Here is a 20122-nt window from a genome sequence, read left to right as displayed (position 1 = left end):
GGGCCCCCGCAAAATGACCGGGCACAGCAGTGACGGGCGCGGAGTCTGCACTCGGATTGCCGCCGAGTGTCCGCATTTCCCCGCCTCTCACAGAAACCAACCGTACATCGTTGACGGCGCATTTGGGGGCGGTTCATATAAGCAAGTCAAGGCAGAACTACAGTCAGCAAACCAATCCTAAAGGCCTCAGCCCTGCATCAAAATACTAATACACACTTTAGTATTTTAAGGCCAGATAAAATATTTGGAGTATGTGCCTCACTCGTGACCTTCTCTGTGCCCCCCGACTCGTTTTGATGAATCAGCCACCTGCCCCCAGTGTTTCCAACGAGAAGGCCGACAGTCGAGACAGCCTCAGGTACGTTGGAGAGAGTGCTGCTGTGAGTCGAGCAGAATGAACTGGTGTGTGGCAGAGCCTGTGCCTGTCCCCTCAAAGAGGCAGCCACCAGCCCCTAGATGCACGCCTGCCCTGCAACATGTAGCACGGTGCCCTTTTTGTGGCTTGCAGCCGAGAAACTGCAGCCTTGACAGCCCACTTGGAGGTGCTGTTGGTGAGCTTGGTCTCATCGAGGAAGAACCGTGGCCAAGCTACTCGTCGCCAAGTCCTGGCCGGCTGCTCCACCTACCTGGAAAACGGGCCTCTCCCCTCCGGGGTGGGGATGAGGCCCCAGGGATAGTGGAAGGTGAAGAGTGCAAGGCCCCCCACCCAGCATGTGGCTGCAAAGTCATGTTACCTTGGACATAGCAGCCCCCCAACTTGGGTCTTGGCTTCTTTGTGAGTAAAATAACAGGGCCGGACTAGACTGCCTCTTAGCAGGCATCAGCAAGAAATCTATGAACCAATGAAGACATAAAAAGATTTTGTTTTCTACTGGGAGTTAGCTAAACTCACGGTGGGCAGACCCATGTGAGGGGGCCCAGCAGCCCCTTCATGGTTACAGCACAATGTAACTTTATGGGAACCCCCGTAATTCTAGGTGAGGATCATTGGCACGTGTCTGTACATTTTAAAAATAGAATTTGGAACATGATTTCTATAGAAAAGATTTCAGAAAGACAAAAGAACCACTGGCATGGCCAGTCAAGATTAATAGGATCCCATTGGAAATAATTAAGCCCATCAGGAAAAATAAGTTATGGTTTAAACAATTAGAGAAACCTCTTCCGCCCTAAAGGTTCTCTGAACTAAAATATTAAACAACAGCTTTCTTTAGTGAAAACCCATTGTGTGTGATTTTAAGAACATGTACTTAGTATGGTCTGTTGTCTTCGTTTTAATTCCATTTGGAAGAACTTCAGTTCAGACACATATTCTGAATGTTGGTAGCAAGAGGGACGAGCTATTTGAAATGTTAATGTGAAACTGTGCACGAAGAAAGGTTGGTTTTAAAATTACTTTGAAGACAACAAAATTATTTTTTAAATGGCAGAATGTTAATTTAAAAGATAATCACTGCTCAAGCTGATTTTCTCTGTTAAACAAAAATCATATTTCTTGTTATGTAAAGGTCAAAGAAAATTAATGTGTTTAGAAGGAAATATTGAGAAGACACTAACTGCTCTATCTAAAAAAAAAGCTATGGCTTGCAAAAACTTTTACAAACAAATTATTGATTGCTTAACTTGTTATGGGCTGGCTGTAAAAAGTCAGTTTAGCGTACTTACTCCTCTGCCGTGGCACTGCATTGCGCATTCATGAACACCAAAGATGCTAATATTTTGACATCGACGATTGAGGCAGATCTGTGGAGGGAGGAAAACAGAACATGTTATCTTAGTACTTCTTCAGTGACCCCCACCCTCCTGGCTGCCCCCATACAGATATTAAAAAAGAGAAAGCAAAGAAAGGGTTGGAGAAGATTCAACCTTCTTTCAGTTAACATGGATACAGCATAATGACACATTTTTCATTTGACTTTCACACAGATCCTACTGTCTGACTCCAAATTCAGCATTTCTCAAGACTAAGTTCAATGTGAACACTATTAGATTCTTCCGTACTTGATGGCATTTTATGTGGTTTCAGTTGAGCCTGAAATTGTAACTGATTTTATCATGATTTTCGTCTAGAGCTTGTAATAAAATCTATGTATTGCAGCATATTTTTACCCCATTAAAAGATGCAGGAGAGTGCGAGATGGAGTGGTCCTCACCCCAGGGCCCGTGTAGACCGGCGGGCTCCACGCATCCTGGGTCTGGGAATCTTTCAAAGGAGATGCTGAAATGTGGGAACTTTTTCAAAATACTGACAAGTAGTAATACCATCAGTGACATAAACCAGCAGAGGAACACAGCCGGCTCTCCCGGATTCATCACGCTGCCGCGGCGGCAGGGATTTGCTACATGACACGGGGCTGGTGGAGAGACTTCAGCCTCATTTCAAAGGTGCATAATGTACTCCAGCCTCAAAGGACCAGGCCCCTTTTCTCCTGTAAGATGTTACAAGTTAGCGGAGTCAGAGGAAGCAGAGTCTGATGTTTGGGTTCCGGAATCATTCTCAGTGGGGTGGAACCTTCCTACGGGGAAGGGCGCTATCCGACCCCGACAGCTCACGTAAGGCAAGGGGCACGCAGCTCTGAGGGGTCGGTGGGAATGCCGGCCACGGGGACAGTCACATTCCAGCTGATAAAAACAATTTTCCAGGATTACAATGAACACAGTAGGCCCCCTAAGAGAATCACAGCACAGGGTGCCGTCGCCCTCCCGAGCCCTCAGAGAAGCGGTGTTGTGCGGAAACAGAGATCAAAGCAAATTTCGTCTTGCACGTGGAGAAAAAACCAGATGATAAATTGAGTCCTTGGAATTTCAACATTCAGATACACCTGGCCCTGGCTATGCAGGCTACAGTTTAAAAAATGGGCGTCCTTGTAATGTCAAGGCCTGCATACAAGCTAACGTGGTTAAGGAGACATCCAGAGTGCATACGATGTTTCTCGTACTATCCTGTTTCCTCAAGGAAAAGTGTGTGTGGCTGAGGGTTTGTGGGGCGTAAGAGAGTGAGTGGAGGGGATTCCTGTCCGCCTTTTTTTCTCTGTGGCTTCCATTTTAGGGAGTGATTTCAAGATCAGGCTGAAAATGGGGTCCTAAAAAGTATTTGGGGGTTGATTCATCTTTTCCCTTAAAACATTTTATTAACTTGCTAGCATTTAGTCTGATGAGACAGTTTGGGGAAAAAAAATCAGCGTGATAAAACATGAAAATCTCAAATTCTCTTAAAAAATTTTTTTGACTTTATTTCTAAACCTCAAAGTATCTTTACCTTTCTTTCTGTTCTCTGAAAGGACTCCCTTTTGGGTTTACCCTCTCTCTTCCCGTCTCCTACCCTTCTCTCTGTAGGGTCTCTGGAAACACATCTGACTTCCCATTCTGTCCAGGTGAGGACAAGCCCCTGAGAACTCGGTGCCAAAAAACCAAGCCACAGATCCACAACCAATATAATATGCTCTTGCATTTCTTTCCAAAGTAATTTCCTGGCTGGAAACCCTCATGACACCCAGAGTGTAAAAATGACTTATTAACACTACAGGGCTGAGAAGACAAGCTTGATTTTTCCCAAATTTGCATTTCAATGGCCAGACCAGGATCTAGGATTTATTGACTTTTACTTTTAGGTGCAAAGAACTGGCTTCCAGAGACAGTTGTTCTGGGAAGTGGATTTAGGAAAACAAACCGATCTTGTAACCTAGTTCTCGAACGGGATGTTTTTCAACGGGCCCTCTTCCAGACTCACATTTAAGATGCAAGCGAATGTTTGGGTCTTACTTTTCCATCTGCACACTTTGTGCCCGCAAGCACCAGCCCTGGGTCCGGCATGTCATCGCCCAAGTACACGTGGGTCCCCCGGCAGAGAATCCGGCCTCCTTCCTGCAGCGGGATATTTGTTTCTATGGAAACAGCATTGGTACCAATGACAGGCCGGCTGGCACCTCCTTGACACTGGATTTTCCCGCATTTAGCATCCCTGGAAGGGTAAGAACAAACAATTCCCAAAGAGAAAGAGTTTGCAACCAGCCCTCAGCAACGTGGGAAGGTCGAAGCGATGGCTCTGTCAGGCTGTACGGATTCCATACCTCATCTCACACTTGGCAAAGGAACTCTTGGAGTCCTTGCCACAGTTTCCATAAGGGTCACCTGCAGAGTTGACTCTCTCGAAGCAGATCCCAGGGGCAGGTTTAGCACCTGAAACAGAAGCAGAACAGCACTTTCATCTCCTGCAAGCATTTTTAATGTTTTCCTCTAAATGGCATGAGGCTTTGGCAATAGGTTAAGGAGAGACGTGTTCTGTATTCAGAGAAATCACGCCCCTCAGCTGACCCATGAAGGGTGCTGGCCAGAGGACGCCTGGGGTGTCCGCAGCCAGTGTCCTCTCTTGGCTGGACTGACACACTTCACAGCTTACTCTTCTCTAGGTCCGCTGTCTGGGGCCCTGGCATGCACAGCCTCTCCGGAGATAAGCTCTGGCTGCGGGACCAGACCCGACCTAGGGCAGAAAGGAGCTGGCTGGCTGCAGAGAAGGGGAAGCTTGCTCTCTTTAACAACATCCCACATAATTCCGGTGAGAAAACGCGAGCTAGGGCAAGCTCCAAAGAGTAATGATGACTAATGATGTGGGGAAGCAATGAGAGAGAGAGACAGAGAAGCAGTGCAAAGATTGCATACACTTTCAGTCCCATGAAGCTCCCTGTAAGAGCAAGCACTGGCTTCAGTTAATGCCTATTAATGCAAGGCAGGGATTGCTGTCAGCGGCCACGGAGTCATAAACCCTGATGGTCACTGCACACAGAATGACAGTCCCCAGCAGAGAAGGTCGTGGCAGCTGGAGAGCTAAGAAAATGGCCATTTTTAGCACATTTTCCAGCCGCTGGAGAGAGAGAGAGTGAGCACAGAAGTGGGGCATGCAGTGCCAAAAGCTTTGGGGGGCTCTGGAATCCTGTGCATAGTGATATCTGCTAAGACTACGAGCAAGTCAGGAAAACAGGCCACATTCTTCAGAGCAAACCGTGCCCTTCTTCTCCCCCACGTTGACATCCTATTTGAGCATTTCCTCCCACGTCACTTCGAACTGCCAGGATGCTAGTTCCCCAGACCCTGGCTCTGACGCCTGCCTTTCTCTGCTCCCAACTCCAGAGGGCTCCATTTGCCTTCGGAGGTGGCAGTGGCCTTATTTAAGATACCCATCAGACGATGGGCAAGGCTTCCCCCCTCCCAGGGAGCAGATGGCATTCCTACTACTAGGAGCATCCCTCGTTCTTTAACCTGTGCCTGAGCAGGCATGCTCATTTCAAACAACAAACACGACACCCCCTTGCACCATTTGAGGGGAGTGGTCTGCTCTGCCGCTGACCTCTGCAATGAGCCAGGCTGGTTCTGCACCTCTCCTCCTCCCCCCTTTTTAAACCATTTTAGAGAAGCCGCCTCAGGGGGCACTAGCCCAACTGGACACAAGTCTCTGTCAAGGAAAAAGACGAGGTCTCTGGCTCTTTAGAGTCGCATTCCTTTATTCCATCTCATTCGCCACATCTTTGCTCCCAGCATATGACACCACTCACGTCCTCAGCTTCTGTCCGTCATGGACCCAGTTCATCCACACTCTTCGCTCTTGTTTTTTTAGTCTACTTGTTGGAGGGGGGAAGGATGGGGAGGGTGAGTCTCAGTGTGGAACTGCACCTTGTACTTAATCCTGTTCGATAGTACTTTTGATCAAAGTACTTGGATTCGATTGATCAAAGCAGTTTGGAAGAACCGGCTTTTAGAACGGTGACAATACAGCAGTTGTTTGAGTGTTTTTGCATAAACCTAAAGTATTTATGCTTTGCCTGTCTGGTTCTGTCTTCCTCCTAACCATCATCCTTCTATTCTTCCTTCCCTCCTCCCCTTTCCATCCTTCCTCCCTTCCTGATTGTAAAGACCCCCATGGGCAGGGATGGTACCCAGGCCTGAACACAGCAGGCGCTCCAAGAACAGGTGCCAAAAAGCCTCTCGGGGAAAGCGCACGGAGCCTCCAGTGCCCGCCCGAGGGAGCCAGCGCGGCTCTGCAGAGCGAGCGAACGCCGGCCTCTCTTCCTGTGTCTCTGGATTTTCACTCATTTATTTACATCAAATGAAGTACTGCTGTGCCGTCTTACGTAAGGTCATGAAAAGACAGATGTTTTAAGTCATGGAAAGAGAGAATGCCATTCCCTCAAAGTTTAGGTAGAGTAAGAAAACTAACAAGCGGGGGAACCCAAGTGGGCCGAGTGCTGCCCGGGGAGCGGATGTGGCTCAGCGTTAGAGGATCACTCGATAAAAGCAGCGACTCAAAGGCACAAACCCGAGGACAGCTCTCTGGACGCCTGCGCAGGACCTGCTGGTTCTGGTGAGGACTGTGAAGGAGGCTGCGGCAAAGTGTGCCAAGTGGCTTTTGTGTGCGAGCTGCCATCTGGCATTTCTCTTAGAGACAGAATGGTCCATAATTTACATTTCTCTTAGAGACAGAATGGTCCATAATTTAAAAAGCATAAATGACTTCTACCCACTTGTAAGATATTATAAATGCACATATTTGGATTCAAAGTTGCTGCACTTAAAAATCTCCGTCTTCATGTTTTTAGGAAGACGAGAGATCTCATGTCACTCAGGAAGAATGACAACAGTTTTCTTATCACCACTATATCACATCAATTTAAAGTCTTCGAGTTCTTAATAATGGAACACAGACATTTTGCCGTTATCAAAAGATAAAATCTAGCCTTTCAGAGGGGATTTTGACATCATACTGTATTTTGTAATTATGTAGGAAGTGATGGATTTTAATTACCAGTTTTGTCTTCAGAGTGATATAACTTATATTTGTAATTGTAGTTTGGAAGTTCCCAATGTCATTATGTCTTTTGGAAGAGAGATGATGGCATCTTGAATTATGCCCACAATTTACTCAATCTAATCTTTTTACTTAAAATGACTCCATTATGCAAATGAACTTCTCTAGTTGAGTCAGATCGCACCCCCTCCGTCACTAATTTTCCTAACCCCTGCCACTAACATCCACAGACAAAAGCATTTTTATAGGCAGTTGGAGGCTTCCTGTTCTCCCCTGTCTCTCTTCTTCAAGTGGAACTTGCATTCCATCAGAAAATGAAGTCCAAGTGAAATTTTATCATTTCCTCCTCACCTGATGGGACAACGAGGAGACTTCCTTGACTCTTAAACAATGTGACTCTTGGCAAAAATCTTTTCTTCCCATCTGTAGCCACAGGAATTGTAGGTGACTAATAAATGTACCGCCCCACGTGGGTCACGATAAACCAAGCTCCCTGAAACAAGCCTTGCAGATAAAAACACGGAGCATTCACCAGGTCTGGCCAGCTCACCCTGCGCAAATCACCAGATGCTAGACGGTGATAAAATAGATGAACATATTCCAGGACTTCTCTGATACAAATTGTTTGTGACTTGAGGTGAGTAAGATTAATTGCCAAGTAATGTTTTCAGTAACTGTGCCAGTGGCTCTGACAGACGACACAGGCAAAAGTAAATCTGCTGCCTAAGGAAACCCAGCCAGTTGCATTTTGGAAGGAGTAAAGGTCAGGTCACATCGACAGAAAGTCTCCGCGGATATTAACACTAAACCGGACAGAGAGAGCTGGGCGCCAGCCACGCACTGTGAACTGCAGATAGCAGTTGTGTGTTTGGCACCAACATATGAGGTCCCCGAGATTCAAGAAGTGTGGGAGAAGATCAGCGAGAGAAAAAAGTTATACTCTCAGCCAGCAAGAGTATCATCAACCACAATAACAATCCAAAAAACAAACAAATGAACAAAAGCCCCAAAAGGTATCCTGACAGTGTACTACTTTGCCAGCGAGGAGCTGCAGGCATGTGTTTTGAATTTTCTGTCATTTTATTTGTAGAAAGATTTGGAAGCAGGATTATTTTATTGAAATGTAACGCTGGATCGAGAAAAGCCCATTTCAAGAGGGAATAGAGGGTTGGAGGGAAGGGCTTCATCCGGTCAGCGTTCGGGTAGCCAGATCTGGAGAGTGGACGGCGGACATCCTGATGGTAACTGGAGAATTCCGGACGACCGGACTCGCGGCCGGCCACGGGGTGCAGAAGTCAAGAGCCGGCAGAGCAGCCGATGCCCCCTACGGTTCCGAGTACTGCGCTTCCCGGCAGGCCCGCGGTGACCCCAGAGCGAACGTGCTCCGGGCCCCAGAGCGTTTGCTGACAGCGGGGAAACGAGATATTGCAGACACATCCTTGACAGCAAGTTTTCCCTCTCTGAGTCATGAAAAGCTGATTCAAACCAACCACCGTGACCAAGCATTGAGATGCTCTCCAGCCATCTGGCTGGCCGGGGCCTGGCCCAGGAAGCTGCCTCTGCCCCAGGACTGCATCTGTCCCGGATCGGTGCTCCCCAGGAGGACACTGTGAGGGAGTCACATCCTGACTCCGCTCCGGATCCGGGTGGGAGCGCGGCGGCTGTGGGAACTGTGTCGCTCTGGCAGCAGCATCGGGCTTCCGGAGTGAGTATCTTACACACAGCAGGATGTCAGTACATTCTTAATAAATGAGAGAACGGGGCGGCGGATGAGGGTCTCTGCTCTTCAAGTCGCAGCCCAAGCTCTGCACGTCCCTCGGTTGGCCCCTCTGCCCCCGTGTGCCTTGATTTATGCTGTTCCATATGCTGGGCATGTCCCTCCTCTCTCCCACCCCTGGCAAATGGCTGCTCCGGGGCAGCCCCCTCCTAGAAGGCTCCGGGCTGGCTGCTCCCCTGTCCCCCTCCCACACATGGCCCTCAATCATCTCACGGCCCCCTGCACAAACCCCAAGCGTGTGAGTGTCTTGCTCACTAGGCTGAGCTTCCAGGAGCATGGCTGCATCCTGCAGAGTTCAGATGTATTCATGCTGTGTATCTGGCATGGAACTGCTCATGATGTTAATATATAGCATAGATCACAAGCTATGTTAGAGGGTGACAATATGCCCCCGGGGCAGGTAGGTTTATCACCCCCGTTTTACAAATGAGGCACAACAAGGTGGAGCAACTGGTTGAAGTTTGCCTGGATAGTAAGTGGTCCATTCAAGGCCTGTGGCTGCCCAGAAAGGGCCACATCCTAAGCTGGCACCTGTGAACACACTGCCTTACATGGACCATGAAGATGCGATTACATGAAGGATCTCAAGACGGGAGGTGATCCTGGATGATCCGGGTGGGTCCAATATAATCCCCAAGGAGAAGCCGGGAGGGTCAAGGTCAGAGGAGCTGTGACCACGGAAGCAGAAGTTGGAGAGAGACGGGGGTTTGAAGAGGGAGGAAGACGTTGGGAGCCAGGGGATGCAGACAGCCCCTGCAGGCTGGACCAGGCAGGAGACAGAGCCCCCGCCAAAACCTCCAAGAGCAGCGTGGCCCTGCCAACATCTTGATTTTCGGATTTATGGCCTCCTGAACTGTAAGATGATACGTTTGCATCGTTGATGCCACTAAGTCTATGGTGACTTGTTACAGCAAACCACAGGAAACTCACACAGTGCCCTCAAACTGGAAACCAGGCAGCCACACTGGTGGGCGGGGGGACGGCGGGGGGGGGGGGGAGGGCGACGGCATGTGCTGCACCTGCAAAGGGGAGTAATAAAGGCCTGTCCTAAGAAGACACCTGGTGTCAAGGACTGGCAGGCTGGGGCCTTCCGTGTCCCGTTCCCCAAGGCAGTCTGCGTGGTGACGGGAAGGGCTGAGCAGGGACCGTCAGAGGCAGACTAAAAGCCAGAGTCACAAGCCTGAGGTAGCCCCCAAGGCTGGTCCCCATGCTGTGGCTTCCAGGAACTCCGAGCAGCCTGCCCAAGGAAGCCCTCTGCACCAAAGCACACTGTTACCCACAGTCCGAGGCCACTATGGGCAGCTGCCCACCGAGACAGACCACCACGCCCCAGGCAAAGGCCTCCCCCGTGCTGGGGGTGGGGGGTGGAAGAGAGAAGAGCTGAACCAGGAGCTCCTGGGCAGCCCCCTCCGCAGGGAGGGGACGCAGCTCCCGGGCAGGCAGGCCTCCAGCCTCAGCCTCGGCCACAAGGGTCGTGAGAGTTCAAGGCAGGTGACTTCCTGTGGCTCTTGCTTTCGGGAAGCTCCGTCTGGGCCGGGTTGCCAGTCTGCCCGCCTGTCTGCTGCTCTCTCTCTCTCTGGTCAGGCAGTTTGAGGACTAGTCCAATGAGATAATAAATACCAGCCTTGGTCACCATGAATCAGAGGCACACGGCCAGCTGAGTCACACGGTGCCGGTGGCTCAGACGGGACTGCCAAGTTCCATCTGACCTCACTTTGGAAACGGGGCCAGATGTGCTAACGCAGCAGGGCAGTAACGACACATTTCACTCCAAAGGCTCCGAGCGCTGGGCGTGCTCTGGCCGGGGAACGTCCTTGGAAAGGAGCATTGTAACGGCCCCTGTAACCCAAGAAGGGGAGATTACTGCCTTTGGAGAAGGGCCGAGAAGGGGACGGCCACAGGGATGCATGAAACCCTGAGGATCTGGCCTGCAGCAGTGGCCACACCCTCAAAGTGACCTCACTTGGCTGAAAGGTGTCTGAAGTCACTAAACCATACAGAGCCTGTGCAACATTTAACATGTGTGCAGTGAGTGCCTACTTAGCGCTTGTCATTGCAACGGGGTCCCCCTGCCCCCTGCTTTGCCGGGAGGGCCTCAAGGCCCCTCATCCCACCTGCCTGAGCATGTCCACGAATCCAAGGAGACGGGAGGAACTCAGAGGGTCGGACACGCAGAGCTGCTTTGGCCCCTGCTCCCCATGACCCGGCTGCTCCCCATGACCCGGCTGCTCCCCATGACCCAGCTGCTCCCCATGACCCAGCTGCTCCCCTCTCCCCGCAAGCTCCCTGAGCAGGGGCATCGTGGGCTGGCAGGGCGGTGGGCTCCCCAGGGAGACTCAGCCCCATAAACACCGGCCTGTCCTCCAGGCTTGGCTGACGCTTTCACATCACATCTCAAACCCAGGCTTCACGGTTTAGTCGTCATTCTCGGCTCTAGTTTACCTCCCTCCCCACTCCTAGAACCAAAACCTCGCCAGGAAAGCCAGCAAAGGTCAGGATCAGGTTTCCCTCCCACAGAGATCCTGCCTCTGCTTGCCTGGGCCGGGGCTAGGCTACCGCTATGGCCTTGTCAGGGCTGAGGTGCCTGCTGCAGCCAGCAGGAGGGGGGAGTGAGCAAAGGCCACATGGCCAGGAGGGACAGAGAGTGCACCGCTAGGTAGCCTGGGCCCGGCCCCGCTCTTGGAAACGCTCTCCACGGATTCACAGCCACAAGCCGGAGCTGCAGACAGGTACCAGATCCCAGTGGCTCTGGGGTGACGAGGCCTTGGGCCCAGGGTTCGAGCCTGGGGTCTGTTCCCGGAAGGTGGGGCACGGAGGGGAGGTACATGCGGGCGGCCGGTTCTTCCCTCTTTTGCATCTGAGCTTCTGCCTAATTGCAGAGCTTTAGGGGAACTCTGAGACCTCACTCCTGGAGTGACTGTGCGCTGTGGGAGGTGCACATGGCACTGGGTGACGGTGGCCTGGGGTCAAATCCCAGCCTGGAGACCTGCGGAAACTGATGCTGGTCTCGGAGCTTGAGCGTTCCCTTCCATGAAACTGTAGTCGTCCCTGCCTCCGGGAGGCTGCTGGAGGGCGGAACAGACCAAACGTGCCAGGCGCCCAGCGTGAGCCGGTGAAGTGGCGAACAGACGGTCTCTCGTTGACTCTGCCACCTGCCCCCCCCCCGTCCAAGAGCTACTAGCTGTTCCCAGTCCCCTCCCCCCATCACAGACCTGCCCGTGTGTCGCGTGCAATCCGGGGCCTTCCCCATGGAGCCCTTGGCCCTGCCCCCTCCAGTGACTCCCTGGCAGCCTCAGTCCTTGGTTGGGGTCCTCGTTTGAGCACAAAGGAGCATTACCACAGCCTGAGTGGGGGTGGCAAGTTCTGTCCGTCTGTCTGTCTGACTACACGCTAAGCTATCTGAGGGCAGGCATCACGGCTGAGTCACCCATGGGCATCCCATGGGCATACGATAGGTGCTCATGCGTCTCTCGTTACACTGTGTCCAGCACCTCCCAGGCACCAATCACTCCCAACTGAGCACTCTGGATGCCGTGTGGACGGTGCCCCCCAGGGGTGAGCGTGCCCCCCCCCCCAGTCCCACCGCTGGGGCCTGCCAGTGCCTCTGCCAGCGTCAAGCAGGTGGAGGCCACATACCTGGTCCCCAGAGAGTGACGCACTGCTGCTCGTGGGTCTGGCAGATGCCGTTGTAGCAGTAGCCATCCACCCCCTGACACGGGTGCCCGTCGTGCAGGTACACGTTGGCTGGGCAGTGGGGACCGGCCCCCGTGCAGAACTCCGGGAGGTCGCAGGAGTTGCTGGAGCCCCTGCACGCTGTCCCCGCAGGCTTCAGCTGGAAGGAGAGGGCCGTTTACAGCACGTGCACCCGGGACAGGCAGCAGCAGCTCCTGGGGCGGGGTGGCGGTGGGGCTTGCCCAAAGGGAAGGTTCGAAGGAGTCCCTTTCACAGCAGAGAGCACTCAGTGGCTCTGGGGTTCACCTTCCTACCCTAAGAGGGGTGGCTCCACCAAGAGCAGCCTCTTTTTAATGTCATGCACCGTGAGGGTTTTCTGAGGAGCAGACGTGCCGGCCCTGGCACCTGTCACTTTGGAGGAAGGAGAGCGAGGAGCGTTGGTGCTGGGCTGGCTGACCTTAAGAAAGAGGTCTCTGGTTGTCAGCACCATCACACGGTCAAAGGTGACATGTGTACTCAGAGTGTTAGCCTCTGTGGGCAAGTTAACAAAAATAATTTCGAGGGTGCAATCACAATAGAAATTTCACTTTGTCATCAAATCACAGAACAGGAACCCTCTCTCTTTAGCACTTGTGGGGAGAACTAAAGAAGAACAAGGGGGAGGTACAGGGTACTAGAAGCCATCTGACCAACACCTCTGCTTCTTGTGGCTGAAGAAACTAAGGCTCAGAGTGGCTTCCCTGAGGCTACACAGGGAAGAGACTGAGACTTGCCCAAGTCCTGGGCTTGGTTCCCTGAATACTCCTCCAAGGCAATGAGATAATAACCCTGCCGACTTCTGGAAGGTCTGGAAGTTGAAAGGAACTGTTTAAAAGTCACAACATAAAAGTGGATCAGGCCCAGGCATTACCACCTGGTCCTCCCTCCCTCCTTCCCTAGTGAACCTCTGCGGGCCTCCCCCGACCCCAGTCGTAAGCTCAGCCTTCCTCCCTCCAACCCCTTCTAGCCACCTTCTCCCGCCAGTTGCAGGGAGCACCTGCTGCTTATAACACTCCCCATCAGTTAATCACCATCAGGAAGGGGAAGGAGGGCATTCTAAAGCTGAGCATAAAACGTTACAATGCGCTTCCAAATTGCCATGCTTGCATGGGGCAGCTATGAGGGAGTTTCTACTTGCAGTGGAATGCCAAGATCAATTGCTTAATTAAAAAGAAATAAAACTCCGCCCTTGGAACCTTCGAATCCAAAGCTCAGGCTTCTATTCTGTCAGATATTAGCTCTGAATAATGAGACACACACAGAATTGCCAAAACAAATGCAGTCTCAGCAGCAGAAATGGCAAGAGCATAAAACTGCCACTCTTGGCCGGGCTGGGTCAGCCGGCACCCTCTCTTGGGAGGACATTAAGACCAAGTTGTTTACACAAAAGCCCTGGAACAAGCCGCGTGGTTTCTCAGCCCAGCAGGCAGGGGCTCCTGGGATCAAGAGGATGGACCGGGGTGAGGCTGAGTGACAGCGGGTGGGGACTGTTCACACCTCGCTCCTCCTGTTAGCACGGTAGGACCACGGGTGCCTCCGAGAGCAGAAATGGAACATTTGATGCTGAGCTAGAGTTTTGCGGTTGGATGAGTTTTCGGCCCATAAATAAATAATGTCTCGCAGATGACCAGCAATTAAAGTGTGCATTCCACCTGAAGATTGGAAGATGAAAAATAAGGGGTGGATATACCAGCTTGTGTGAGGAGGAGTGATGGTTTGCACGGGGGTGAGTGCTGGGAAATCGTCCGGCCACATTGCTTGCCCTGCGTCGGATTTGAACCTCCCGCACCTGTCGGTGACCTTGGGGTCAAGTCACAGCCCCGGTGAACTCACCTGACAGTCCTCGCAGCACAGCCCATGCGCGCACACGGCGTCCGGCTTCAGGGTGCAGGTGGTGGCGTTGCAGCAGCGATTCACGCATTCCTGGAGGCGGCAAGGGGACACAGAGAGAGCCACTACTCACTGCATGCTAATGCCACACTTTAAATGACTGCAGAAGGGAAGAGAGACCAAGAGGCCCCAGCTCCTGAACTGAACACCTGAGTGCCTAAGGACTATCTTCGCCGGTAAGCAAGCAAAGCTTCTGGTAAGTGTGTATGAACCACTGGGCCTGCGGGGCCCTGGGAAGAGTCGGTAGCACACGAGCCTTTGTGCAAGAGCCTTCGGTCAGCAGCAGAGGGGTGTCTGCGCAGGTCTCGTTGCAATGAACTGCATCAGGGTCCCTGGAGGACTTTGAAATTGCTTATTCAGATATATATATATACACACATAGATGCATACAATCTTTACTCTTCAAAAACTAACCCTTTTGATCCAGAAAATGAAGTCAAGTCAGTTCTGTTCGAACCACAGTTCCCTGCAGTACAACTAAATCACTGTGGATGAGACCCTTGCTTGGCACGGGTCGGCTGTCTGGCCTGACAAGGCCCCTAAGGATCGGAAATGGACACTGCCGTGACCAAGTGGCTGGAAGGAGGTCTGCTGTGCCCACTGGCTTGCGAGGGATTTAAAAAGATTAAACCTTAGATGGATTGTCTTCTCTGAAACAGCAGTGGGAGAGAAAATTAACTCCTTTATTATGGTGCGCTTTTGCAAGGACCCAGTTTTCCCTAACAAAAAGAAATGAGAGACTGACATCTTCGGCTTAGCTCTCAATGCAAGGCCCACACACATTTATCTTGTGAATTTATGAGGTCCGTATATTTTAGAGCATTCCACTGACTTGGTGTTTACACGTTTTAGAAGAAACAGTAATTATTGAAAGATGGAATGGTTCACAGAGTTTTTAATATGGCTTAATTTATTATTGTCCTTTTATTTTATTCAATATATGATGTACTCTGAAAAACGTATATGCTATTGGGAATGGTGAAGCTAATCATATGCTAAGTTAGTAGCATAATACTTGACTCCTGAAAGCCATATTTTTTGAATGGTTTTATCATTCAAAAATTTTGAATTTATATCATAAATGCAATTAATAAGATTTTGTCAACAATCCAGAAGATTTACTGCAAACCGAGACACCCAAACTCTGCTCTGTGTAAAACTCTATGAATTATGCTATCATCCGCTTTACCATTTGCTCCTATCAAACACACTTCCAAAGTCATTACATTTTAGAATTGTTTGAGCACTTTATAAACATCCGGGATGTGTAATATATACAATAAGATAAAACTGCCAACCAGAAGTCATAGCTATAACTTTCAGGATAGTAAGAGTTTCTAACTCACAGACTTACAAAATTCTAAAATAGTTTAGGAACTTGTTTAGTTTTTTTTCAAGAAGGCCATGAATTGCATTTTTCATCAATGCCATCAAATGCACAGTTATGCTGTTCTGCTTCTTTTGGTCTAAATGGCTCTACTGAGGACACATTTGCCAAATTGCAGATTTCCTTGAAAATCTATGTTAAATCAGACATCCTAAATCTGGGTCCCAAAATTCTTTAAGAACTATCTCCCCTTCCCCCTCAAATCACCAACTAATATAAGCAGCATCTCCAATGGAAATTCCGCCAAGCAGAATGGCTTTGACTTCAAAGGGGATTGATAATGTGAGGAAGATAACTAGGTTTAAAAGATATTTGCAAGCTACTGGCATCCTACTGACTTTAAACAAGGAGATAAGGCTGCCTTCCCGATGCTGTTAGCTAGAAGAATGAGTGAGTTGTCAGGATTTCCTTATGCTGATATAAATTCACCGCCCTGTCCGGGGAGGCTTCGGCAATCACTTGCTTTTAAACTACCCAGAGTCTATTTCTTCTGCAGTACCATATTTCTCAGAAGAGACAAATTCTTCATCTGGTGATACATTTATTATTTTAGTACTCAATAGAGAAGTCTGGCAGAGCCGATGAATACTAAGTCTCCAAAGAAGAAAGAATAATGAAACCATTAGAGAATTCTCTGCAAAGCTCTAATTGTCATTCTCCTGTTGTAGGTAGCAGACATAGCTTCCTAATCACAATGAACTGGGATAAAAAATTATAATGCTTTCTTCTTGAAAATGAAGCAGATGATTTCTGGGAGCGAGGGAGAAGCTGCACCCTGTCGGGTGCTGACCGCGGCTGTTCCAAGGCCCTGCACGCACTGCTCTCTGGTGCGCGGAGTCCCTCTGTGGGCCAGGACACGCATGCGCCAATCTCATGCACAGGCATGGCAGATGTCACCGGGGCCAGAGCAGGGGGATAGGCAGGGGGATAAAGAGCCCAGACTTGCAGGTATGGCTGAGAGTCCTGCTCAAAGCAGCCTGGAGTTGGGAAATGGGCTGTCAGACCAGCCAGACATGACATGAGCTTGAACTTTGAACAGCAAAACATAAAAAGCAATGCAGAAGCCCCATCCATTGTATAGACTAAAGGTTGTAAAATAAAATAAAAAAAAAAAAAAAAAAAAAAAAAGGCTTGTCCCTGACTTTGAAAGGTTTATTGGAAGGAAGAAATTTAGATGAAGGGAATGAGAGTTCTCTTCAAATATTAAAAACTTACCTAGGAAATGAGGACTTCAACCACAGAAGAACAAAGTGGGGACTTACATGCAGGTAGGATTTGGCTCCACATAAGGCAGGCATTTGTGATAATCAAGGCTACCCTACAATGCAACATGCTACCTGGGGAGACAGGAAGTACCCTGTCAAAGCCACATGATTCCTTCATGGAGATAAAAGAGGGGATCAGAACGTGAGTGGCTGGCAAATTTTAGGAACTCAAGCATTTTCTGACATTGATGCTGGCAGTGATGGGGTTAATGGTCATGGTGGTGATGGTAGCTATGGAGATGGTGGTGGTTGTGATGGTGTTAGAGGTAGGGCTAGTAGTGACTCCGGTACGGTGGTAGGTAGTGGGGGTGGTGGTGATGATCATTATGGACATAACTAGTAACATTAACAATGGTGGCGGTGATGGTGGGTGGTCCAGGTGGTGGTAATGATTGTGGAGATGGTAACTGGGGTAACATTAACAATGGTGGTGATGGTGGTGGGTGGTCCAGGTAGTGGTGATGATTGTGGAGATGGTAACCATGGTAACACTAATAATGGTGGTGAGGATGGTGGCAGTGATGCTGCTGGTGGCACACAGAGCAAATGACAGCTAATGGAGTCATCCCAAACCCGCTAGTTCATGGTTCCATGAAGAGCTGTCAAACTTATTTAGATTAACAAACAATAAGGGGTTCATATCAAAGACAAACTGTTATAAGTCACTGTGGCCTCTCATGAGAAATATGGGTAATTTAAACTAATTTCACATTTTTCTTTAACTAATTAACAAGGCCTCCAAGGAATTTCCCCTTTGCATACCCCAATCCATGATGGGTTTAAGTGTTCCTCCACCAATCTTAAAAAGAATTTCTGTGACCGTATAATTAGGAGTCACCCTTATACAGAAACCCCTCCCTGCTCATTGTGAGCAGAATTAAACATCTCTGCAGACAATGTCATTGTCACAGATAAGTCTGATAAAACTACTTCTATACTCCCCTACCCCCACCCAATATTTATATACCTCCAACATTCTTGCACAAACTGTCAGATGAAGATCATTCCTGCAGGTATGGAAAACCTCAGAGACTTGGAGATGGGGACATGATGAGGGTTCTATTAACCACTTGTTTTTTTGATGAACACAGGAATATATGGGGTGCTCCAGGGCCTCAGTACAATTTCCCTTCCATCCTAGAATCCATCTTCCAGAGTGGCCCTCTGAGACAGGTGCTTCCCAAGCACTCATTAAGCTCACCTGTGAATTTAGCTAACCTGCCTTGAACTTGTTCTACCATTTCAGCTTGCACAAGCTCTTGGGGAAGGATTCCCACGTGCAGACTGCCTGCTCTACACACTACTCGCTTTGATTTATTCTAAACACAACCCCCCTCCAAACTTCAGGGGGGTTTTACCTGTTTTACCAGGAGGTCTAACTGAGTCCTCTCTCTTTTTCCTTCTCAAGATTATTCAGAGATTAAAAAATGGCTGTTATAATTTTTATGTTGATTAACTTTATGTTGGGCCTAATAGAAACAGGAACATTTCCTGCTATTGGCTGGAGAAGAGGGTGAAATAAGCCCTGTGCTGGGGAGAACCATCCCCTGGTTCTGCTTATTGCTTCCGAAAGCTCCGAGCGGGAGCAGCCGCCGCCGAGGCTCCGGCTGTGCACGTGGAGGCGGCTGCGGCAGCGAGGCAGCGTCGCCACTCGGGAGGAAGCTCTTGGTTAAAAACGAATGCTGCTTATTCAAATTCCCCTCTAGGCGCACGCCTTGCAAAGAGAAAGAAATGGTGCTTATTAGCTATTTGAAGCTAGAACGCCAAGGCTTTCTCCTCTGCCGAACTCCAAGCTAAATGCTTTTTGATTGTTCTTATCCTCAGCTTGCCAAGGATGTTGCACCCTTCAACAGAGAAGATTTTTTTTTTTATCTTTTTAAACCAAGTAAAACAACTTATGCCATGCGATGGTTAAAATGCCAGAAAGCCACCCTAGCTTGTGGGGCTTCTTCAAGGTGTGGCCATACAGGAGTTTTCCCTCCCACGTTTCTAGAACTTTCATCCTGCTGTACAATTCCCCCGAGTTCTCACCGACATCCGGGCTGTGGCTATCTTACCTCTGGCTCCCCACAGTCACATTCCTCTCCTTCCTCCACGTATCCATTCCCACACTTCTGGCCCCCGAAAGACTGCTTGACTTCCGGCAGGTTAAAGAGGCACATGCCCATGCCTTTCTCCAGGCTGGTCTCCAGGTCCCTCCTGCTGCAGCTGCTGAACACCATGGGGAACGGGTACCTGAGAGAGGACAGCATGAAACAGTGAGTCGTCGGGGTGCGGAATGGCCTTTCCTTTCCTGCTTGTGCCCACTAGCTGCATCTGCCCAGTTGTCCACTGCTAGTCCCAATGAACACGCTCAAACACGCAGTGTGAAATGAGGCATGTTCAGCTACAACCCAACATTCACTCCTGTGTGATGCCAACATCCCTGATGAAGAAGTGCTTCATCAAAAAGAAATGATCGTTTGATGGTTTCCAAATCAGCAAGTTTATACAACCTCATCACCTACACTCTTATTAGTGCTGGGTGAAGGGCTGCAACAGATATGAATTCTTAGGATCTATAGCCTGTAATGTGAACACACACCATTGTCCCTTCCAGAAGGACAAAGAAGAAAAAAGTACAAACGACTGTGCTTATAAGCTCCATGGCTCCAGGGACACACGCTTCCGCCGTAGCTCAGGGCCGGCTGACACCGGCAGTCAGTCTGTGAGGTTTAAATCACTGCCTTCCCCTAGCACAGCTGTGAGAGAGTGGAGGTGGTCTGGAAATGCAGGTCTCGCTCTGGCCTCCAAATCCCAGGGCATTCTGGGGCTGTGGCAGAGGCAGCCAACTTCCCAGCAAAGTTACACTCCCCCTCTCTCCAGTCTAGCAAGACAGCCCGGCCTCACTCACCTGGGTGGGCTGCATGACTAAATCTTGACAATGGCACACAAGCAAAAGTAACGTAGGTCACATTTTGTTGGTGGCATTTAAGAGGGTATTCCTTCTTCGTGTCCTTTCTTTCCCCTTCTGCTAGCTGAGATCAGCAAATGCCACGGTTTTAGGAGATGGAGGAGCCAGACGTGGCATCCGGTCCTGACTTACTCTGAGCAGGGAAACCACCTGCAGCCTAGAGCCCCAGAGAGTCACACGGAAGGAAAACACGCTTCTCAAATGGCAAGCCACTGAGAATTTGGGGTCTGTTTCCTACGGCAGCTAGCGTTACCCAACACATACAGTGTGTCTCACTCTTTCTCTCTCTCTCTCTCTCTCTTTTTCTACAAATGCAAATGCCTCAAATGTCTTGAGGCAG

At 49.8% G+C, this 20122-nt stretch overlaps 1 protein-coding gene across 1 annotated transcript in view; it reads right to left on the bottom strand.

The window, feature by feature from the left end:
• The window catches only part of ADAM12 (ADAM metallopeptidase domain 12), a 298041-nt gene that overhangs the window by 27045 nt on the left and 250874 nt on the right, over positions 1–20122 (bottom strand). The window contains exons 12-17 of the mRNA XM_012781371.3: positions 18887–19064; positions 14121–14210; positions 12213–12408; positions 4071–4179; positions 3763–3961; positions 1666–1743 (exon numbers count right to left, since the gene is read on the bottom strand). Of these exons, the coding sequence (XP_012636825.2) occupies positions 1666–1743; positions 3763–3961; positions 4071–4179; positions 12213–12408; positions 14121–14210; positions 18887–19064 (850 nt within the window). The remainder of the gene's footprint in view (positions 1–1665; positions 1744–3762; positions 3962–4070; positions 4180–12212; positions 12409–14120; positions 14211–18886; positions 19065–20122) is intronic.

This window comes from Microcebus murinus, chromosome 14 (genome assembly GCF_040939455.1).
Source record: "Microcebus murinus isolate Inina chromosome 14, M.murinus_Inina_mat1.0, whole genome shotgun sequence".
Lineage (NCBI taxonomy): Eukaryota > Metazoa > Chordata > Mammalia > Primates > Cheirogaleidae > Microcebus > Microcebus murinus.
The sequence above is the reverse complement of the archived record's forward strand: the minus strand, read 5'-3'. Positions and strand labels throughout refer to the sequence as shown.